We start from the raw sequence: 24,295 nt of genomic DNA, 5'->3' as shown, positions 1-24,295 counted from the left end.
TCACAATTTAAACTAAAATTTTTTATATATTCTTTTTTAGTATTAATTGATCAAACATATCCATTTTAAAAAAATTTAAATTAAATTATGATCCAGTTGGATTAATTTAAATTTAAAAAATAAAAATAACCTTTTACCAATTGCTAGGAGAGATTGATAGGATAGTGAAAAGAGAATTGAAACAGTTATCTCTCAATAACGTAAGGAGATAACCGTTTCAATTCTCTTCCCACTATCCATCAACCTTTTTTGAGTAATAATTGATTAAACATATTCATTTTAATCTTTTTTATTAACTTTTTTATGTACTAATTGCATGTTAAAAATTTAAATTATTGATAATATTAATATTTTTTATTATTTTCAATTTTTTTTAAAAATATATGTATCTAATTTACTGATCGTAAGCAACATATAAATTGTAAACGAGATACATACAAAATTATCTCGTTTACACAGTTAACGAAATAAAAATATTTTTAAATTATTTATTTCAATAATTATTATAATTAATTTATTTATTAAAATAAAATATCCCCATAAGGATACCCGTAAAATCTTACAGCACGCTTTGCAAAATGACACTGGAAACATATTAGTATTACTATACTAGTGTCTTATTGGTCAAGAACAACAAATAGCCAAGGCATGAGTCAACAAATCATTTCCCACATTGGAGTTAGAAGACCATGAACATCCACTCTATCGTAATATCTCATTTTGGGTGCTATCTTCTTTAATTTTTATTAGCTATTTATCTTTTGCTTTCCTTGAGACACATCCCCATGTGTAGCCCAAAACTTCATATATTATGGTACTGAAGCACGTGTCATTCAATTACTGCCTACTTGTGTGCATTCTTTAACCTATGTTTGATTTTCATCGTATTAAAGTTTAAATTAATATGACAATTTTATGTTTTCACCTGTGAAGAGTTGGTTAGTAATTCTCAACGTCTTTGACCAAGGGATGTTTTCTAAAGCATCTCTAATGGTTGATTTCAGTTTAGTTTTATTTTAGATTTTATGTAATGTCACATTAATATTTATGAGATTATATAGTGATTTAAAATTAAATGTGAGAATTATCACTATAATATTTGATTTTAATTTAGTTTAAAATTTGATACAACATGACAAATTTAATTGGTCTTCCAAAATAAAACCGTAGTTGTACATTAAGGTCGTTGTATAATACATTAATACTGTACACCAGGAGAATAAAAATTAAAGCGGTTGGTGTACAGCATATTTAATTTTGAGCTCAGACCAAAATAATATATGACAAATTAACATAGTAATTGAGCTTCCTCTTTGACCAAAACCGAAGGAAGTGCTTATTCCAATAAGGTTCACAAGGAATTTGTTAAGATGTCTTTGTATTAGACTGTTAGCGCATTAGTATCTTCTATATAAACAGTGGTTGGAATTTGATATTGCAACACATTACTTTTGCTTCTGAAAGTTTGATCTTCAGTTGCTTTCAGAAATAACCAATTCATTAAAGTTTTCAATGATGCTTTGTGATTCAACTATTATAATTCGGTCAAATTTAAAATATATTTCTGACAAAAATGGTCGTTTTAATGCTATAAAAATATAAATATTTTTTTAGATTATTTCAGTGACTATCTTTTGAAAGTATTCACATAAGTTTTTTCATAATACCAAAATATATCTCATCTTCGTACAGCAAAAATAAAAGTATAATTCTTTCAAAAACCAAAATATACACAAGACAAGATTATTATGCAGGAACAGTTTGATTTTTTTATTTTTTCAAAATTAATCAGTGCGCTGAGTTATTAATTTATTATATATATTATGACTCGACAATGAATACTTAATTAATGGTTTAAAAAGATTATACTATTACTGGCAATTCAGATTAGGCCGGCATCACGTTTCTATGTGGCGGGGGCTATTATTTAGATACATAATGTATATCAAGCTGTAGTGTTTGGTGGTCAAAGCTAAGATACATGATGTATTTGTGAATCTGTTTAGATACATAATGTATATCAAGCTGTAATATGCTACATGAATAAAGTTATTCATGGAAGCTTGTTATTTATTTTGGGGCACATAATCAGACTTCGAGTACAAGATTCGGTCAACAATACACATTACACAGAGCACATTATGGATCGTTCTTTAATTTTGTATTATGTTGAGATTTTCGATCGAATAAATATGAAAAGTTTAACAAAATTAAGAATTCCTATCGTAGAACATTTTAACAATGATGAAAACAAAAATGGAATACAATCATACAGACCTTTAAATGCTAATGAGACATCACTTATATTTGCTTTATGTTTAATTGCTAAAAAACACATAGTATCAGTATAGTAAAACTTCATTTCACTGTTGTAAGCTATCCTTGGTGTATACATTAATTTAGAATATGACATGAGGTAGGTTCAAGAGACGTCTGGTGTTATTGAATCATTGACTCTTTTAGTAGCTTCCTCTGCCTGAACAAAGAAACAAATTAAATGATATGAGTAACAAACCGCAAAACATAAAGTCATAAAATATGAAGAAAGACAAAATAGAAAGTATGTAAGAGGTTGACACCTCTCGCTCCCAATCAGTACGTGCAGTTATGATGACCAGACCAAGTGCTTGAAGAATAAGGGCAACTATGATTCCAAGCCACAGTCCCTACACAATGCCCTACATACATAATTAAGCCATTCTAAGAATAATAACAATAGACTTTATGTTAGTATTTAATACCTTTGCTCCAGTATGCAAAACAAAAGCTAACACAATAGCGGACGGAACCCCAACTAAATAATAAGACCCTAAATTAATAAAGGCACCAATTTTCTGCCAACCGCATCCTCTAACAATGCCTGAAAGAACACACTGGAGTCCGTCCAAGAAAATGGATGCTGCGAGGATTGGCAGCATGAGTGCCACGTGTCGAACCACTTGTACGTCGTTACTATAAACGTAGCCCCAAATATTGCGTATACTTATCATGACGGTTGCAACCAGGGTACCCTCAATAATGGCCATTACTAACACTACACGAACTGCTAAGCGTGCAGCCCAAGGATTACCAGCTCCAAGTTCATTAGATACACGAGTGCTGCAACATAAACAAACAATCATGCAATTGCAATAGTTTAATTGATCTCAACGTTTTGTTGTCAAAGAATTTTAAATGTTCATAAACACACAGTAGTACTCAAGTTACCTTATAGCTCCACTTAATCCAAAAGGGACCATCCAAAGAGTTGATTCTGTATTCAAACTGAATTGGCCAACATTATTAGATCGGTGCAAATAATAATATCCAAAATAACAAAAAAGTGCTGGTGGCTTAAGAATTGTGAACTACATCAAATTTGAAACTAACCAAATAGAAAGCACTGATGTTTGCAACTTTGGATTTGGAAGACGACCGGACAGGAGAACCATCAATTCAAATGACCACAGTTCTAAGCTGTTATAGAACAAGGAGGAACCAAACAAAAACATTAGTTGAGGATCTCCAACATTGTAATGCTGAGGAAAGCAATAGTTGAGTGGAGACTTACCAAACCATAACAGCAGAAGGAATGGCAAGTCTCAAGAAAGAACGGATGCCATGGAATGCCTCCGTTGAAAAGCCAGTCCAAGTTTGTGAACATGAAGGAGAAAACTTGATATAGAGAGCGAGTATCAATACATTCACCCAATAAGCTACACAATTTGATATGGCAGCTCCTCTGCTCCCTAATCCAGATTTGAACACCAACACCCAACACAAAACAACATGTAGTACAGTAGTTGCCCCAGAACTGAACATCATCGGAATTACAATGTTCTGTGTCTGTAAAAATCTAGTCTGACACTGAAGAAGACCAAAGGCGAAAAGACATGGAATAATTAACTGAGCAAATCTTCCCGCTTCTGCAGAGATTTCATGATCTTGGCCAAATAAAATCAAAATGGATTTTGTGTTTGCCCAAATAATAGAAACGGGTACGCATACGATCATAAGAACAAGCATGGCTCTTTGTGCGTGTACGCCTAACATGCGATGCTGCCCTGCTCCATATGATTGGCCACAAAATGTATCTAAGGCACTTGCCATTCCCATCTGTTATAATATAAATCAACAAGGAATTCAAACTAAGGTCATAGTAATAGGTTCATAATAGGTTCATCAGTTCAGATTCAATAGAAACAGTTGGCAATGATAAACAAAAATTATTCTCAAAAAGTTCTAATGAATTATTTTTATTCTTTAACAAATTGAAATAATAAACGAAATGAAGAGGAGAAAATTCCTATTGGTGAAAAGGGTACGAAGAGATAAAGGAAAAGCAAACTGATCACCATTAAGGCAATGCCAGTGACAGAAGAAAAGGATGTGGCCATGGAAACGCCGGAAAGAGCCAACTCGCCGAGATGACCCACAAACATTATAGATATAAGCTGGATTGCAAAATTGAGAAGAGACACTAATATCAAAGGCCCTGCCAGCCATAGTTGCTTCTTCACTTCTTTTACCACCAAACTTGTCTTGGTTTGCGGTACTTGTACTGCTGTTGTATCATTGTCATTATCATTATCATAATCATCAGGTTTGACTTGTTCATCATTTGACCCGGATATCTGAATAGCGTGAGGCTCCACAGAAACATTATTCTCATCTTCTTTCTCCATGTCTAATTTATTTTCTTTTACATAGAGTCTTCGAGCTGAGAAGCTTGCAACAAAGAATAGGTTAGTATATATTTATATATAAAAGAGAGTAGAAGTAGGAGGGTATATATTGAATTATGTTTCTGGTATCAGTATCTGAACACTTCTTTTGCCGCATTCCCAGCTTCCCTCCTGCTAACCTCTCTCATTCACATTGCTGGTAAGTCCTTATTTTTATAACTAATATCAATAGAAAAAGTATAATTCAATATAAAACTCCACATCATGTTAGTTGAGACTTGCGACCCAATTTTTTCTCACAAGTTTAGGTTGTGTTTGTTTTTTGAAATTGAAATTGATTATTATATTTGATGAAATAAAAAAATTTAGTTTATAAATATAAAATTTTAATTTTTTTATTTATCTTAAACTAAACATAATAAAAAAAAAACATAATATTAAGACATAATTTAATCTAATATATTTTACATTAAATATAATACAAAAATTTAATTCAATTTTCATCTCTTAATTTCTATTTTTTAATTTCAAACATAGTTTATTTTCTTATTTCCTTTCTTTCACGTTGTACTCTACTAAATCTCACATAAATAATTATTAGTACTTGATATCAGTATATGATTTTTTTTTTATGATTTTATGATTTCAAATTTTTTAACACCTTAAATTCCAGATAATGGCAAGTACTACCCACTACCAAGGGTCTAAATTTAAATGACAATGAATTGACTTTTGTAAGCCACAAAATTTTATTATTGTGAATTGTTGGTAATATTAAGTGATAATGATAATAATATAACTAAAGACAAACATATTGTGATTAATACTTTTTTTTATATTCATCTTATAGTTGTGTCAGCCAATTCTTTATTATGAGTAATAAACATTTTATTTTATGTTTTTTTTAAGTTAATATTTTAAAATATGGAGTATCTTTATTTAGTTTGATATATTCATCATGTACTTTAGTGTTTTGTTAATTTCGCAACTTCCTTAGATAGAGTAGTTTTGTATTGTTCAATATTTTTTTAGTAAATAATTTATAAATAAGTGTTTTTTAGTTAATATTTTGAAATTACGAATTTAATATTGTTTATTTAGTATGTTTTTATGTTAATATCCCAAGCTTAATAATATGATGTAAAAAAATAGGTTAAAATAAAAAAAATGGTATAAACTATTGTAATTGGTTAGTTTTTTTAAATGCGTGTATGAAATTGTGGCGGTTTAAAACCATCACATTTTTTTAAAACGCACATAAATTTGCGGCGATTGTATAACAGTCACAATTATTTTTTAAAAGTCCGCTTATAACCGCTGCAAAATTATCAACCTGATTACCGGCGGTTGTGCTAGCGATTTGTAAAAACTGTCGTAAAATCAAATGGCTACGTCCTAAACTGCAATGGAACTACTGGTATGTCGTTTTGTGGCGGTTTAATTCCCCACAAAACTACCACTATTTAACCGTTCCCTTGTAGTTAGGATTGGAATGAGCCGAGCTAGCCAAGCTTAAGTTCCGCTCACGAAAATTAAGTTTGGCTCACGGTTCGACTCATTAACAATCGAGCTTATATTGTAAGTTCAAACTCGACTCAACGAAAGCTCACAAGTTGGTTCGAGCTCATGAGCTGACTCAAATAATAGAAACATAATCTATAATTCTATATTAATAAATTATAATTTATATATATTAGAAAAATATTAAAAAAGATAAATTTTATATATTGTCTATCTATCAATTATAAATTTTTTCTTTATATCCTACATCAAAATTATATATAAAAAATTACTATAAAATTTTAAATAATTAAAAATATTAATATATGTAAAATTATATATTACTATTTTATATTTATATATATATATATATTAAATTATTAATACGAATATCTTATATGCATTTAATCTATATTTTTAATATTATATATATAATCGAGCCAGCTCACGAGCCAATGAGGTGAGTTTATCCAAGTTCAAACTCGACTCATTTAATTTATGAACTTAATTTCAGGCTCAAGCTCAGCTCACGAGTTTAACTTATCAAGCTATTAACGAGTCGAGCTCGAACTGACTTATGAGCTAGCTTGACTCACTTCCAATCCTACTTGTAGTGTATCTACTACAATTAAGTAGGGTGTGAGCCTAAAATGCTCAAGTTTTACACCGGTCACATTTTAGTGATTTAGTAATTAAGATGTAAAATTTGAATAAGTAATTTTTTTTACACCTTTCAACGATTAGTAGGATGAATGCAACAAAGTATTAAATTGTTATATCCTACAATAATTTATTATGAGTCGAGTTTAATCTTAGTTTATATCTATCTAACTTGACTTATTTACCGGCCTACTTATATTATATATCAAAAATAAATATACAATAACAATGAGTTAATATTCAAAATCGTCCTTGAAAGGTACTTCGATCTCCATTTTTGTCCCCGAAAGATAATCAATGTGGATATTAGTCCTTTCATCATCTTCTACACTGAGATGGCTAACACTCGCTGACATGGCCTGTTAACTGCCAACGTGTCACTCGCTTAGTATACTCTATTGTTGCTGATAAGTTAAATTTATTAGATCAATTCAAATCGGTCCCTAAGTCCATGAACCCTAATCCCAAATCCAAAGGAATCGAACCACATCCATAGAAGATTCTATGTTCCCAGGTTGTCCTTGCTGCCGCCTGCGCATTGACGTTCGTTTGCATCGTAGCCATCACCCAACGTAGAACAAAGTCTATTATCAACGCCGCTCCTCGCCGTAGATTCTATCGCTCCCGCTTCTGGTCCTGTCTCGTTTCACCACCACACAGGCAATCCACTCAGTTGTGGTAGTGCTTCCTTTTTCCTCCTCGACGCTACTGCTTCATCCCATTACATCATCTCCGAATCGATATTCTTTCATGTCTCTGTTGCTCAAGCTATTCCCTCAATGCAGATTTATCTCCAAATTCATGGACTCCATGATGCTACTCCTATTTGTTTTCAGTAATGCGTGGAAAATGCTTGAGGCTAGAGCTTCCAAAATCGATACTGCTATGGTGTCTCTTCGCCCCTTGCACAGACGGAAAGCAGGTTCCTTTCTAGAGCTTTGAGTCAAAATCACCTTATTAGAAGATCAATTTCTCTTCTGTTTTATCCTGGAGCTTTCCTCTCGATGGCTTCCGGTAATATTGTCTTTAACTTTCATAACAAACTGTCCAGATGAGAGATTCACTAAAGCCCATGTTGCGGAAGCTTTTGAGTTGCTTCAATGGCCTGAGGAGAGGATTCAATATAGCTATAATTTGAATTAATTACTCCAAGAGCAGCAATGAAAGTGAGAGGAAGAGGGGAGATGAAAGTGAGAGAAGAGGGACCAGAGCACCAAGGCAACCAATGATTGAATTTGGAATTAAAGTTCATGGACTTAAGGACTAATTTGAATTGATCTAATAAACTTATCTTATCAGCAGCAAGAAGGTACACTAAACGAGTGCCACGCTGATAGTTAACAGGCCATATCAACGAATATTAGCTACCTTAACGCAGGAGATGACAGAAGGACTAACGTTGGTTATCTTTTCGATGACAAAAATAGAAATCGAAGTATCTTTTAGGAATGATTTTGATTATTAACTCCAATAACAATATATGCTTAATATATTATAGTTAAAATTTTATTATCTCCTGATCATATTATTTTAGTTAATTATTACATGCTACTTGAAAAACTTAATTAAGATTTAAATCTAATTATAAAATTATTAAACTATTATTATTATTTATTTTTTATTAACAACAGAACAAATATAAAAATTATAAAGTAATTACTTTAGAATGAAAAACACCAATTATGGGTATTTAATAATTAATTATTTATTGAATATATCATGTAATTTTGTAGAGGGTAAAAATATAAAATACTTAATATATATTATATTCAAAAGTGAATATAATAATTTTAGTGAATACAAACTGTTTTCTATAAGGCAACAAATACTATATATGGATCAAAATAAATTTTATATTTGTTTAATAGTGCAAATTTGCATACTAGTTAAATGAAATTTTAAAATATTTTAATCAGCAAGCAACATATTTTAACAAAAAATATATATATAACAATATTAGAATCCAAGAACCACACCCCCCATGATAACTACATGCATTTCTAGTTTCATAATAGGACAAATTTTACTCTCCAATATACTTTACACAGCTTAACTAACTCCGTTAGTATTTGGAACGTGGAAGTTGCCTCCCATCTTCCCTTAATCCTTTATCATGCAACATGCATGATATGCCAGCCATAACATAATCCTCTTTATAAGCTTCTCATCTATGGCCAAGAACAATGCATGTATATTCGAACTCGTTAAAGCTGATGACAATGATAAAAGAGAAGCAGATATGTCCGGCAGGACCTTTGATAGTAGTGGCTATTCTCAATGTCGCAATTGAACTTATCTCTATAATGTTTGTGGCCATGTCAGCGAATTAACTTTCCAGGTTTTCATGGCCACTTCTTTTTCTTTTGTGACTGGCTTAATGGTCAGTTCCCTTTTCATCTCTTAACACCCTTTTTACAGTTTTTCCAATTGGATTTTTCTCTTCTTCTTTTGATTTATAATTTGAATTTGTTAAAGAATATCAAATAAATATAATTTCTCTATGGTTTAGAAACTAGAAGCGATTACTAATTCATTGCCAACTATTTCTATTGAATGGACTAACCTTGTGTTCAACTTGCTTTCATATATAACAGATGGGAATGGCAAGTGCCTTGGACACCTTTTGTAGCCAGTCATATGGAGCAGGACAGCGTCACATGTTAGGCATACAAGCTCAAAGAGCCATGCTTGTTCTTATCATTTTATGCTACAGCGTCACATGTTAGGCATACAAGCTCAAAGCATAAAATGATAAGAACAAGCATGGCTCTTTGAGCTTGTATGCCTAACATGTGACGCTGTCCTGCTCCATATGACTGGCTACAAAAGGTGTCCAAGGCACTTGCCATTCCCATCTGTTATTATATAAAAGCAATAAGGAGTCGAACATAAGGTTAGTCCATTCAATAGAAACAGTTGGCAATGAATTAGTAATCGCTTTCCAAGGCATGGAGGGGTGTAACCGAGTCTGATTGATATTGATCGGATGCTTCTCGGATTATATTTATTTAATATTCTTTAACAAATTCAAATTATAAACGAAAAGAAAAGAAGAGGAGAAAAATCCGATTAGTGAAACCGTAAAAAGATTGTTAAGAGATAAATGTAAAGAGAACTGACCACTAAACCAATGCTAGTGACAGAAGAAAAGGAAGCTGTCATGGAAATGCCGGAGAGAGCCAATACACTGACATGGCCGCAAACATTGTGGAGATAAGTTCAATGACGAAATTAAGAAGATTCACCGTAATTGAAGGTCCTGCCAGACACATTTGCTTTCTCACTTCTTTTTTTTTTAATCACTAAACTTAACTTATTTTGCCCGGTTGTGAGACTTAACAGAGACACAGGTATTATTCTCTTATTCTCCCTCCATAGACGTATCTGCATCATATATTATTAAATTAAACTTCCTAATTGTAACTATAGTTTTGATAAAATGGCCTATTTACATATTCCTATTTGTGCAAAACGGAAGGCAAGACTAGCTAGCTTTAATTCTCTTACAAGAAACTGGTATAACTTGGAAAACAACAATGATAAAGCCATGAAGAGATTCTATTAGTTCCTACTAAACAAAACAATTAGATCAAAACTAAGGGTGAATTTTCAATATTAAGAAATCAACTGTCTCTTGAATCTCCAATTCAATTATGCAGTAATCCAAAGAGTTGACTTACTATACAATGAACTAAGTGCAGAAATAGGAGGAAAGATGAAGAGGTACCAGAGGGCAGAAAAGAAAAAAGTTAGTTTTCTTGTTCCTGCGAGTGTAAGCACACGATGACGCTGCGGAAATCTTTTGCTGGTTCAGATGGCCATTTTCCTTCTCAGTTCTGATAAAGAACATTGACAATTGAGAAAGTTGTGAGTGAAGAGTGAACATTAAGAATTGAGAAAGATGATCAACACAGAGCCACAAAACACACAACAGCACACTAGAACCCACAGCAACAGCAACACAGCCAGAAAATTAATAGCAGCACAAAATTAATACTACCAACAGCATTCAGCAACAAAAATTATCATTCAGTAACAAACAGCATTTGATTTTATTTCCATTTCTAGCATTCAGCGACAAACATTACAAGACAGCAACAAGTAATCCCTAATCACACTAAACCTGAAATCAATAAAGCTAAACAAAAATTTCAATAATGATTTGATTTCCATTTTCAGCAGCAGCAAGAAAATATCAACAAAAATTTCAGGAATTAAAAAAGAGCAGCAGCACAAAATCAATTATTTTATTTTCATTAATCAATTCACAATTTCACATTCAAAAATCAGCACACAGAGCATAAAAGGAAGAGAAGAATCGAAGAGCATAAAATTTCATTTAACTAATATGCAAATTTGCACTATTAAACAAATATAAAATTTATTTTGATCCATATATAGTATTTGTTGCCTTATAGAAAACATGTTTTTATTCACTAAAATTAATATTCACTTTTGAACATAATATATACTAAGTATTTTATATTTTTACTCTCTACAAGATTACATGATATATTTAATGATAATTAATTATTAAATACTCATATATTGGTGTTTTTCACTCTAAAGTAATTACTTAATAGGTTTTTTTATATTTATTCTGTTGTTAATAAAAAATAAATAATAATAGTTTAACAATTTTATAATTAGATTTAAATCTTAATTAAGTTTCTCAAGTAGCATGTAATAATTAACTAAAATAATATGATGAGGAGATAATAAAATTTTAACTATAATATATTAAGCATATATTGTTATTGTATATTTATTTTTGGTATATAATATAAGTAGGCCGGTAAATAAGTCAAATTAGATAGATATAAACTAAGATCAAACTCGACTCATAATAAATTATTATAGGGTATAACAATTTAATGCTTTGTTACATTTACCCTATTAATCATTGAAGGGTGTAAAAAAAATTACTTATTCGAATTTTACATCTTAATTACTAAATCACTAAAATGTGACCAGTGTAAAAATTGAGTATTTTAGGCTCACACCCTACTTAATTGTAGTAGATACACCACAAGAGAACCGGTAAATAGTGGTGGTTTTTTGGGGAATTAAACCGCCGCAAAACGACATTCATGTAGCTTCATTGCAGTTTAGGGCATGGCCATTTGATTTTGCGGCGGTTTTTACGAACCGCTAGCACAACCGCTGCTAATCAGGTTGATGATTTTGCTTTTAGTAAGCAGATTTTTAAAAAATAATTGCGAGTTACACAACTGTCACAAATTTATGTGCTTTTTAAAAAAAATACGACGGTTCTGAACCGCCGCAATTTCATACACAAGCTTAAAAAAAACTAACCAACTACAATAGTTTATATCATTTTTTCTTTACTATATCCTATTTTCTTTACATCATATTAAACTTGAGATATTAACATAAAAAAACACTAAATAAAAAATATTAAACTCGTAGATAATTCTAAAATATTAACTAAAAAACACTTATTTGTAAATTATTTACTAAAAAAATATTGAACAATACAAAACTATTCTATTTAAAGAGGTTGTGAAGTCAACAAAGCACTTACTTAAAGTACTAAAGTACGTGAAAATAAATATATCAAACTAAACAAAAATACTCCACATTTTAAAATATTAACTTAAAAAAGACATAAAATAAAATGTTCATTACTCACTCACTGTTGCAGCATGAACTTGAATCTTGAATCAAAGCCAAGAAGTAGATTTTCACTCAAGATAGGCTCTATTGCAAAATAAAATGGTAAAACAAAAGGGAAAAAATAAAATCAAAATCAACTACTATTCTTCTCTCCTCACATGAAATCTAATTAAAACATAAGGAATCATAGCATATAGTTCAACTTTTAAGAATCAAGTATAATTATTAACATTGAACTTGGTGTGTATAGAAAAATCCTTTATGCTTATAATCTCTTCATATATTTGGAAAATTTTCGGTATAGTCACAATTCAACTTTTCCCTATAACTGAAGTAGAAAAAAAAACATTACTAAGTTTTTGAATTTGAAAAATAATGCACTACTCTAAGACCGCAGACAGAAAATGAGAAGGACTTATGAGAGGTCTAGTGTTATACTAACTTGAGAGACCACTTCAAATGATGTATCTCATCTTCAATGCGATCACGCTAGCTCCTCAGGAATTGAAGTTCCTGTACAAGACTATATATGTAAAATTCTTCCTGAATGTGTATTGGCTTGTTAATTGTCAATCAACAAGGGGGATAAGAATTCAAAAGTATGCCTTATTAAAAGCATCAAATACCTATTAAAGAGTATTCTTAAAAATGATAGACAACCAGAACTATAATACCAAACCAAAAAATTTGATATGATTGTTGATTCTTAGGTAGGCGTAGCATTCCTACCACTTTATTCTATTGAATGATAACAATTGACTTTACTTGACCTCTGTTAAAATTCTAGCAGTGTAGCATAACTCAAAACCTTTATGGACTAATTTATCCTGGCCATTTGTTCAAAATTTTCAAAATAACAAAAATAAAATTAAAAAATATATATATAATAAAATCTAAATGTACCTTGCGGGTATCTCTTGACTCCCACAGAAGTTGAACCTCCTTCTCAAGCTTTGGTATTACAAGCATGGTCCTCCAGCCTGCTCGTTGAGCACATAGCATCACAATAAGATATAAGTTACTTCGAGAATCCGCGAATACAAATAAATTTTTAAAGAAGGAATTCTACATAAGCAAGCAGCGAGTTGATTCATTTATTGAAAAATTTCATCAATTTTAGTCTCAGATTTTTATGTATCTGTACTATTCCTCTGATCATAGCTAGAAGAGATGCCATAAAAGACTAGTTAATAGAACTGAATGCAAAAGTATATTTAATATAATAGCTGGAAGGAATCTGGAATCATATGATATACCAAGAACCTTTTGCTGCGTAGTATAGCTCCGTAAATGTGATCCCCAACATACAGAACTTACATTGTAAAAGCATTCAAATTTTCACAAGAAATTTCGGTATAACAGCAACCCACAATTACTAGAGTTCTTAAATCAACCCACAAGACCATTGAAGAAATCAATAATATAATCTGCTGTACTGCTAACCTGAGACATAGGAGAGCCATTATCTGTATTGAGAAGCATTTCAGTCTCAGGAACAACCCCAAATAGGTTGGCGTGATTTTTCTCATGAAAAAATCCTGGCTTTGCACTGCATGAATTGAAGAGTTGATTGGGTTAACAAGGAAAAAGTCATGTTATATTCTCATAAAAATATCTTTTAAGTTTTAACTTATATGTTTCTTTTAAATTATCTAGTTCGTAAAATGTGTGATACATGATATCTCATCAAAGGAAAACAAATTGCAAGTACAATGCACAAAATAATGCAGGGACGTAACAAAGCTTGCATGTTGTGGAAATGAAAATTCTATAATTTGATAATATAGGAAAAAAATTCACAATATCCAGAATGATGTGGCCAAACAAACATAAACAAATACAGATCCTTGGAAAAGAACATGACCTGCCAGTGATAACAACATCGAAGTATTGAAGCCAGACAAAACTTTTACTTCCATCTACCTCATTGGATAATTCATGACAATGTTTGTGTAGTCCCACAAACTGCAAATGCCATATTAATGTTCCATCCGTCAATAATAACCACAAGATGGTTTGACTAGTCATTAATACACCTTCTTCTTAAGACTTACATAGTACCTATTTGTCACTAAAAATGTTGCAAGTTATTTTTCAGATTCACATAATAGTCAGCAGCTGCAACCTTGTCAGCAAGTTTCCTTAACAACAACAAAAACTAAATAAGGCATATAACACTATCTTTTTCACTCTTTTTCCTTTTCGTAAGAGTGCTTTATATATGCATTTCAAGCACTCGAGTAGAGCCACACATTGGAATCCATACCAAAATCACCATCCCAAATAAGCTGGTAGAGAAAGAAAATAGGCAAACCATTCTTGCTACTTAGTAGTCCATCCCAAATATAATACTCCTGGCTGTATAAATGTATTCAAGATAGTATATTAAATCTATCTACTATAGAAACAAACCTGTAATAGATAATCTTTATGTTGTTCTGCATGTTCTCGGCAATACAAATCAGTAACTCATTCAATCCATTGCCTTATTTCTTCTCCTGCGAACCTGAGTCAGAGCGTACAGCCATAATATCCCTACCTTGTATAAGCGGTTCCGTTGCTGGAAAATCAAATCGAATAGAAGAAGCTGGCGATTTTATTGTAACAAAATCAAGCATATAACAATATCCATATGTGTGCTTCAAAATACTTAATATCCATATGCATGGGTCAAAATACTCAAAGCTTTTTAAATACTAATTTGTTAAGTATCAGTAACAATTAGATTGGAAATGAACAAGAAATTCAACGGCTAACATGTTATGTCGAGTAAATTAAGAATGTGTTTCAACTTTCAACTAATAAACTATAGCAAACTAACAGTAAACCATGTGCAACAAGAACCAACTAACATTACAAAACTGGAATTTGTTAGAATAATTTGTTTTATTCTTTCATTACTATGAGCTGAAGAAGAGATGAAATTTCTGCAGAAACAACAAATACCTGAGATATGTCCAACCTAATCTTTAATTTCCCATCAAATTCTAGTGCGACATACTTTATAAGCCATGAGTCATTCAACTGTCCTATTTAATGTGACATGATAATACTTGTCCATATTCCATTGGGTGCTGAAGCATTTCGGCAAATTCGGATTTCGGAATGCAATCTTTCTGTATGAAAGAACTCGCCTTTAGTAATCTTAAGGGACAAGGGTGAGTGTCTGGGTGAGGAGACGAGGACGTAAAAGAAGAAAAAATGGAAGCCCAATATGTATGGATCAATAGATCTCAGTATTGTGTAGAGAATGTAAGGCCCTTTACGTTTAAGAAGCTTCTAGTACACCAATAATCTAGCGTTAGAGATTTTGGAATTAATTTCAAAATATTCTTGAAAAATGAGAAACTTAGATTTTCTTTTGCTATTGGGCTATTAAATTATTTTTTATTATATACAATTATTAAAATAAATATTAAATTTTATTGAACATTTATAAATTAAAAAAATACAAAATATTTTTATTGGTCATAACATATTCTTTTCTAGGACAATTTGCATATAAAAAATAAATGAAAGATAGTGTTACGCAAATACAACATTTCAGAACCAGATGCAATTGCATCATTCCTAATTATATGTAAACCGTAACACCCGCTAGATCCTGTCACAGTTTACGTTCAAAGCGTGCAAGCACATAGACTGCTACACTCTGTAGTAGTTTATGAAGAGTTACGCAGTAAGGGTATTCAGCGAGACCCTGTCGCGGGTTATGAAGGACCTGGTACTTTGGAACAAATTCATGAATACTAGTATAATAGTAACAACCCATGATGCAAAATGCATGAAGTCATACAAATATAATAGTCATAAGGTATTAACACTAACACAAAATAAATAAGTCATAAGTCATATAAATATAGCGGTCGAAAGCAATACAAAGGTCGCTACTGCTGGTCACCATCATCATGATGATCGTCCCCAAATGGACCAAGTAGGTGCAAGCCTGTGCCACATCGAGTCAGACGCCTAACTCTGGTCGCTCGCTGATTTCTGGGTAGAGCATCCTGTGGACCCACTTCAAATGCAAATGATGACGTCCCCTCATGCCAAACCAAGTGTCGTATGGGCTGCCTACGCGCTCATTAAGGTCGATCGGCAGCTGGTTGTCAGGAATCTGAGAATGGCAATATCGTCCAGTCTCGCCACAAATGGCAACCACCAAAGGTGGATTCGATTCCCACTCTTGTCCATGAACAACTGTGTCAACAGAAGCATCGTAATATATGCACGTGCATATATGCGCACAGTCTCCTCAGAAGCATTGGCCGATAACACCTTGAACCTCTCATGGAACCATGTGAAGTGGACCGTGGACTGCTTCACCTTATCCGGTGGTGGAAGCTCACCGAATAACTTCTGGAATTACTCCCACGCCGGCCTGACCCCTCGATATGCAAGTGGAAGTCAGTCAGGCACCCAAAAACAGGCTGTCCATCCACGGGCAGCCCCAGCTGATATGCCACGTCCTGGAGCGTGATAGTGCACTCTTCGAACGGGCATAGAAAGTGTGGATCTTAGGCCGCCACCTCTCAATAAATGCGCTGACCAGAGACTCATCCAATCAGAATCAATGCGCGTTCAGCCTAGCCAGGTGGTACAACTCAACCATCTCCAAATAAGGTATGATCCTATCATGTAACAGCATATTCTGTTGCTTGCGAACACTATAAATACACCGAGTTGACTGCATATTGTGACAGAAATAAAGAAAACCTGATTAATTTAAGTCCTCACAATATTTAGTCAAAATGTAAATCTTAAATTTCTATTAGTAAGCCCTGTACCTCCAAAAATTTAAGCTCCAAATTTTCAAAAGTTGATAACTATTGCAAAAACTAACATCAAGCCATAAATCCTACATTTCAAATTTCAATCTTAGTTTTTAAATATCTAACTTCAAATTCTCTACATTTAAATTTAAATTTTAAATTTTAATTTTCAAACCCAAAACAAACTAAGGTTCTATTTTCCTAATTAATAAATAACTTTCTTAAGATTAAATAAAATATACGGATAGTCACAAAAAAATATACGGATATTATCTAATAGAAAGAGAATAAAAAGACTTACCTCTTCATTGATGATTCCGGCTACGTGAGTAACGCTGTTGAGTCGGTACAAGCACCTTTCATCTTTCATGGTTCCGCTTAATGATACGGCTCTAATAAACTCACCCTAAACCTAATCTTTTCTCTCTAACTCCTTTGTACTTTCTCTCTCTATCTCACTTTCAAACCTCATGAAATAAAATCTGCTACAGCCTCACGCGGTTTTTATAGTGATCCATATTCTTCATAATTCGCGACAGAGTCTCGCGGAATACTCTCACTGCGTACCTCTTCATAAACCGCTACAGGGTGTAGCGGTTTATGTGCTTGCACACTTTGAACGTAAACCACGACAGGATCTAACGGTTTACATGTAAATTGAATCCGCGTTAGAGTGTCACGGTTTACATATAGTTAAGAATGTTACAATTGCGTCTGATTTTCTAAAATGTTATATTTGAGTAACTTCATCTTCCATTTATAAATTGTCCTTCTTTCTATTTATCATAATTATTTGATTTATTAATATTTTTAAAAACATACTTAAAAATATAATACAAAATAATTAATAAATTATTAAAATACAAAAATAATTAAAAAAATATTAATAAAAAATTATTTATTATTAAAAAATAGAACTTTATATAACTATTTTATTTATAACTTAGTCAACCAATTAGACCAATCATATAAGAGATGATGCAGTGACTTTGAAATAGCTTTAAATTTAGGTTTAGGGAGAACTAATATGTTTTTTCCATCCGGCGATCCCTGTCCTAACAAAAATTGATTAAAAGAAAACATAGTAATTCGAACCAATTTACGTTTAAAACCACGAGTGGAATTAAAACGAAAAAACTCAGAAACATTGTTGATCGGACATTCGCACTGTGAGGGCACATTGTAGTTATATATATATTATGTATGCTCCTACTCCCACAATTTACTACCTAACGCTGACTTATAATCTATAACTATAAAGATCAAAATTGGCATGCGATGTAACAAAATATAAAGGTCAATGATTTGTTAGTTGAGTGTTTTGTGTTTGGATTATTCGATACCTTGCTTCTAAATATGTTGAGTTCCTATACGTGCATCCCTCCGTGTGTCTCAACCTGCTAAGGGCTAGGGTGGTTGCACTCCGAGATAATCAAATCCAAATTAACAATTCTACCTAACTTGGAAAATAAAAAAATACTAATTAATTATTTTGTGAGGCACACGCATTCCTCTACAAGAAATCAAACATATGGTACCATTGGAAAGCCCCTACTACTTCTGCTTCATCATGCACCCCACCTTACTGTACAAAAACAATTAGAAAAATACTAAGCTTGTTAACATGTCTTACTCTCTGCTACCAAACGCCTTGTTTCATTTGAATGTATTCTCTTGCTACAATTAACGTTAATTTATTAATTAAAACCAGCTTCAATTCAATTCCTGCCGACAATCTAATTTAACTTTTGTAAACTCTTCTTATATATGATGCCACGTTCATCTATTAGGTTATATTCAATATACTATTCTAATTATAAATTGGTCCATCCGTCCATGCTACACTTTAATCATTTTGTGTGTGTCCTTGGTTTTTTGTTTCTTACGTTAACTGAAGTGCCTTTCTTCATGCAGAGGTTGATTCTATAAGTAAAAATAACTTTGTGACACCAACTATGGAAGTGTAGTGCTAGCTAGTAGTGGTACTAACTCGGGGTGATTGCAATAATTGATGATATGAAAAAATCAAAAAATTTTAAAGAAGCTGTAGTTGGTTAATATTTTTCAAAGTGGGCCCTGCAGGCAGTTCAAGCTGGTTGATACATGAAAAAAGAAATAGAAATAAAGAATACAAGCTAACTAATAGTAATGATTGTAAGGGATTCCATGTCTAAACAGTCAACCAAATAATCATATTCATTCCTAGGGAATGCTATATTAGTATATAGAGGATCCTCCTGGTTCAAGAAAGTATGTGGAGGCCAACATACTAGTTGTGAATGGTGATCCACTAAGCTTAAATGGCTTCTATTTGTTAATGTGAGACAGCATTTTAGTTAGTCTCCTCAGTGCTCAGAGCTGCATAAGATTGATTGGTATTATCTGATCATATCCATCCAAATTCCAAAATGATGTACAATTCAATATTTGCCAAAAGCTTTAGCCGTTATGAGCAGAAAAAATTGGGATATGGAGCATTTGTGGGATGCTTAATAATAGTTTTGAGTCTTTGCACAGTCTTTAAGCCTTACATAGGTTCTATTCATGATTGTGAGTCCTCAACTCTTAGCTCTTAATAAACATACATGCATGGTGGATTACTCATGTTCATTTCTTAGTTCTTACTTCTTGTTTCTGTTTCTCTACAGTGAAGCTGAAGCTCTATGTCAGCATTGACACCAAAATGCTGATGCTGAATGAAACTAACAGCTTTCCACAAATAGCCAGAGGTAAGACATTGATTCAGGTCCATTTATAATTTGATTGTGATGAGGCAAATGATTTTGAAAACTTGAATAATGGTGACGAGGCCAATAATTTTGACAGAAACTTCTTCAATTTACAGTTGAAGAGACAGAAACAAAGAAAATGGAGCAAGGATGCTTTTCAGAAGAAAGGACAAATTTTTGCCAAGTACAGGGAGATATCAGAGTCCATGGAAAATCCTCCTCTGTTTACATTGTGACACCTGAAACAACAATCTTGCCAGAAAACTCCTCGTGGACCATAAGGCCTTATGCGCGAAAGGACGATGCAGAAGCAATGAGGCGTGTAAGAGAATGGTCAATAAAGGCAGTGAAAGATGGCATGAAATTCCCACAGTGCACACAACATCACAGCATTCCAGCTGTGATATTCTCTACTTCAGGCTATATTGGCAACCACTTCCATGAATTCACAGACATCATCATCCCACTGTTTCTGACTTCTAGACAATTCAATGGACAAGTTAAATTTGTCGTGTCCGAAATGCGTCCTTGGTGGATTTCTAAGTACCAAGCAATTCTCAGTAAGCTGTCCAATTATGAGGTCTTGAACATTGACAAAGATGACAAAGTTCACTGCTTCCCAGGTGTGAATGTTGGTCTCAAAAGGTATCCGAAAGAACTAAGCATTGACCCTCAAAAGTACTCCTATTCCATCAAAGACTTCAGGAGTTTTCTGAGAGACTCTTATTCACTGAAGAGAGTTAATGCAATCAAATTGAGAGAGGAGGGTGAAGATGAGAATAATAAGAATAAGAAGCAGCAGCCAAGGCTTTTGATTCTTTCAAGAAGAAGAACAAGATCATTCACTAACACAGCTGAAATAGCAAATATGGCTAGAAGGATGGGATTCGAGGCGATTGTAATGGAAGCTGGTGGAAGCATGTCAAACTTTGCAAATGTGGTGAATTCTTGTGATGTGCTGTTGGGAGTTCATGGAGCTGGCCTCACTAACATTGTTTTCCTTCCTGAGAATGCAGTTTTGATACAAGTAGTTCCTCATGGTGGTTTCGAATGGCTTGCCAAATATGACTTTGAATTGCCCTCAAAGAATATGGGACTAAAGTACTTGGATTACAAGATAAGTGTAGAAGAAAGCACTCTTATTCAGCAATATCCACTAGATCACATGATCATAAAGCACCCCCCATCCATTGGGAAACTTGGATGGGAAAGATTCAAGTCTGTGTATTTGGAACAACAGAATGTGATGCTAGACCTCAATAGGTTTAGGCCTACATTGCAGAAAGCCCTTGAGCTATTGCACCAGTAATATAAGTACCTGTTCACGGATGAGTCTTTTTTGTTGTTGTTATATTTATCCATTGTTTTTCAAGTAGTGTACAGAATAAATGATGAACAAAGAAGTCATCATGTGGCACAAAACATTTGTACTTGAGGGAAAACAATGTTCAGTGGAGTCGAGATTACATCTTGCAATAACAAACAATTTATCGTGTGCCTTGTGAAATTAAATTGAAGTTGGTTCAGATGTTTACTGTCGGAATGATGTATAATAGCGGCAAATGATAATAAGTTTAGAGTTATTTAACTGAACTAATTGGATGTTTTTGCTTGGTTCATCCCATGATGTATTTTTCTCTGGAGGCACCATGGTGCGTATTGCTTGGAAGGAGTCTTTGTCCCTTCTATGAACCTACTGCATATTCTTATTCCACTTGTCCTCATTGTCTCCTTTCGCTTTTGGTGGCCTAAAATATAAGTATAGTCGAACTTAAAATACAACCCAATTTGGTGTCTCAAACTTACCAAAGAGTGTAACTGTGAGGAAAGCAACAGTTAATAGAAACTTATCAAACCATCACAGAAGAAAGAATAGCAAGTTTCAAAAAAGAAGAATGTTATGAAATGCCTCGAATGAAAATACAGTTCAAGTTTATGAACATCTAGTAGAAACTTTATGTATAACGCAAGTATCAACACATTCACCCAATACAATATACAATTTGATAAGGTAGCTCGTACTCCGGAAGCCATGTTTTAACACTAACGCCCAAAACAAAGCAGCATGCAGTGCAGTAGCTACTCTAGAGATGAGCATCGTTGGAACTCCAATGTTCTGTGTCTGTAGAAATCTAGTGAGAACACTAGAAGCAAAAAGGTATGGAATGACTGAACATATCTTCCTGCTTCAGTGGAGATTTTGTGATCTTGGCCAAATAAAATCAAAATGGATTTTGTGTTTGCCCAAACAATAGAGATGGGTACGCAAAGGATGGTAAGAACAAGCATGGCTCGTGTATGCCTAACATGTGATGCTGTCCTGCTCCATATGATTGGCCACACAAGGTATCCAACGCACTTGCAATTCCCATTTGTCATTATATGAAACCAACAAGGAGTTGAACACAAAGTTAGTTGATTCAAAAGGTACAGTTGGCAATGAAGTAATTGCTTCTAGTTTCCATGCCATGGAAGGGTGTAACCAGCTCTGATTGGTGTTGAAATATTTTTTAACAAATTCTTCATCAAATTCAAATTATAAACGAAAAGAAGAGGAGAAAAATTCTATTGATGAAACCGTGAAAAGAGTGTTAAGAGATGAATGTAAAAGGAACTAAACCGATGCCAGTGACAGAAGTAAAGGAAGTGGCGATGGAAACGCTGGAGAGAGTCAACACCCTTATGTGACCAACGAACATTATTGAAATAAGTTCATTGGTGAAATTAAGGGTTTAGGGAAATTCACCATAATTAAAGGTTCTGCGAAATATATTTGCTTTTTCACTTCTTTAATCACTGACCCTAACTTATTTTGACGGGGTTATTATTCTAGTATTGTCCCTCTATGGACTAATTTATATGTTTTTACACAAGTTGTGGAGTAAAAAAATTGATGAGAAGTTTATGAGAAATTTATAAGGAAGAACAAGACAGTCTCAAATGATAGAATTTATGAAGAGTTCTGCGTTGCAACACAATAGGTTAGGTTTGTATTTATATATAGGATAGAAGTTAAAAAATATGTATCATGTAACAGTTAAATCATGCAAGTTAGGGTTAAAAAAACAGGGTAGAAGTAGAAGGATAGGTATAATGTATATTGGATAGAAAGTTTTAGAACATTAGTATTTCGTTAATAATTAATATATATTTTTATAATTGAGATCAAGCCTAATTGGATCCACAGCATCCTCCTTCTTATTCAGTGACTGTTGAGAAAAGAAAGGTAATCACCCATTCCTTACTCATCAACAAAAGAGTCACCAGCACCATCACTCTCACATTAGGTGAAAGTGAAAATTTAGATTTTGACACAGACCACCATAGATACTGTCACAAGATACTGAAAAACTTTGACTTTGGGTTAATGGGTTGTTTGACATCCCAGAAAGTAGGTTGTTACCAGCATTGAAGCCTGAAAAGGGGTTGTTGCTGCTGTTGTTGTTTGGGGTGGTAGCAGGAAAAGTAGTGGTGTGTCTTGGTGGTAAATGGTTGTTGAGAATGGTGTGAGAAGGTGAAGCAGGTGAAGAAGAAGAGAGTCCCAAGTGGGTTTTGATTTAGAAAACAAGGTTATGAAAGACATAGTCGGGGGTTGAAGCCAAGCGAACAATGTCAGGTTCTTAAAGGTTGAAGAGAATGTGGCCAACGATGTTTAAGGCATTCTCAGGTCAAGCTTGTCGATTCTGGCCACCACAACATTCGTGGCTTCAAAACTACCCATAATTGCAGAGGCAGGCGGAGCTTTGTGAAGAGTGAAGACAATTGGCCCATGACCCCAAAGATTTTGTAAAAAATTAGTAGTTTTTGTCTAAAAAAATAAATTAGTTCATTTAGTTTAATTGATGTTTTTTTTTATCTTATTTATTTGTGTTTAATATTCACCTTTACTATTTACTTATTTTTGGGTGTTGAAATCTTTTACCATTTATTTATTTTTGTATGTTGAAATTAAAATGAAAAAGTCTATCTCTTATCTTCTTATACATTTTTATTTCATGTATTATTTTAATTTTAGACCAATAGTAACATAGTTAGCAGAAATACCAATTGTTAATAAAAAATTATTATTTTATTTTTAAATCAACATTGTTACTTAAATGTTATTGAAGTATTAGTATTGTTTACATTAATAAATTTAAATATTTTATTTGTTAAAAAGTTAAAATTTTATTTTGTTACAATATATTTTATTTGATTGTAATAAAAATAATAATAAAATAAATAATATTGAGATTTTTCAGAAATAGATAATTAGATATGATCAAAAATAAAATTAATTGTTTAAAATGTTAAAAATTAACTTATAAATTATAATTAATTTTGTATAATTTAA

At 32.7% G+C, this 24,295-nt stretch overlaps 2 protein-coding genes across 8 annotated transcripts; one reads left to right on the top strand and one right to left on the bottom strand.

Annotated features, from left to right (window-relative positions):
• Nucleotides 1–2,083: 2,083 nt before the first annotated feature.
• On the bottom strand, nt 2,084–15,679 carry LOC130969904 (protein DETOXIFICATION 16-like). Of its 7 annotated transcripts, none has more exons than XM_057895818.1 (16): nt 15,408–15,679; nt 14,874–15,021; nt 14,516–14,602; nt 14,326–14,426; nt 13,905–14,010; nt 13,365–13,441; nt 12,904–12,974; nt 12,478–12,545; nt 10,552–10,660; nt 4,335–4,699; nt 3,551–4,095; nt 3,370–3,456; nt 3,208–3,264; nt 2,742–3,099; nt 2,580–2,666; nt 2,084–2,476 (listed from the first exon to the last, which is right to left on the bottom strand). In XM_057895818.1, exons 10-16 carry the CDS (start codon nt 4,662–4,664, stop codon nt 2,423–2,425), a joined length of 1,518 nt encoding a protein of 505 aa, XP_057751801.1. In that variant the 5' UTR covers nt 4,665–4,699; nt 10,552–10,660; nt 12,478–12,545; nt 12,904–12,974; nt 13,365–13,441; nt 13,905–14,010; nt 14,326–14,426; nt 14,516–14,602; nt 14,874–15,021; nt 15,408–15,679; the 3' UTR covers nt 2,084–2,422. The 7 variants fall into 7 exon arrangements, with proteins under 7 accessions (XP_057751801.1, XP_057751802.1, XP_057751798.1 ...); XM_057895819.1 differs by having other exon boundaries at nt 14,523–14,602; XM_057895815.1 differs by having other exon boundaries at nt 14,326–14,602.
• A 3,688-nt stretch (nt 15,680–19,367) lies between these two features.
• LOC130969337 (alpha-1,3-arabinosyltransferase XAT3-like) lies at nt 19,368–21,496 on the top strand. Its single transcript, XM_057895011.1, has 3 exons — nt 19,368–19,783; nt 19,882–19,962; nt 20,079–21,496. The coding sequence occupies exons 1-3, from the start codon at nt 19,642–19,644 to the stop codon at nt 21,269–21,271; spliced, it is 1,416 nt and encodes a 471-aa protein (XP_057750994.1). The 5' UTR covers nt 19,368–19,641; the 3' UTR covers nt 21,272–21,496.
• Nucleotides 21,497–24,295: the final 2,799 nt, after the last annotated feature.

Source organism: Arachis stenosperma, chromosome 3, assembly GCF_014773155.1.
Source record: "Arachis stenosperma cultivar V10309 chromosome 3, arast.V10309.gnm1.PFL2, whole genome shotgun sequence".
Classification (NCBI taxonomy): domain Eukaryota; kingdom Viridiplantae; phylum Streptophyta; class Magnoliopsida; order Fabales; family Fabaceae; genus Arachis; species Arachis stenosperma.
Note: the sequence above shows the minus strand (reverse complement) of the source record. Positions and strands in the feature narration are given on the sequence as shown.

Bases quoted from the DNA above. Each gene is read 5' to 3' on its own strand.
- LOC130969904 (XM_057895815.1), bottom strand. From the start codon at position 4,664: ATGGAGAAAGAAGATGAGAATAATGTTTCTGTGGAGCCTCACGCTATT. The intron at 4,096-4,334 runs GTGATCAGTTTG...ATATTATAACAG, and splicing joins TCACTGGCATTGCCTTAATG to ATGGGAATGGCAAGTGCCTT. The intron at 3,265-3,369 runs GTTAGTTTCAAA...TGGCCAATTCAG, and splicing joins ACATCAGTGCTTTCTATTTG to TTTGAATACAGAATCAACTC.
- LOC130969337 (XM_057895011.1), top strand. From the start codon at position 19,642: ATGATGTACAATTCAATATTTGCCAAAAGCTTTAGCCGTTATGAGCAG. The intron at 19,784-19,881 runs GTGAGTCCTCAA...GTTTCTCTACAG, and splicing joins CATAGGTTCTATTCATGATT to TGAAGCTGAAGCTCTATGTC. The intron at 19,963-20,078 runs GTAAGACATTGA...TTCAATTTACAG, and splicing joins CTTTCCACAAATAGCCAGAG to TTGAAGAGACAGAAACAAAG.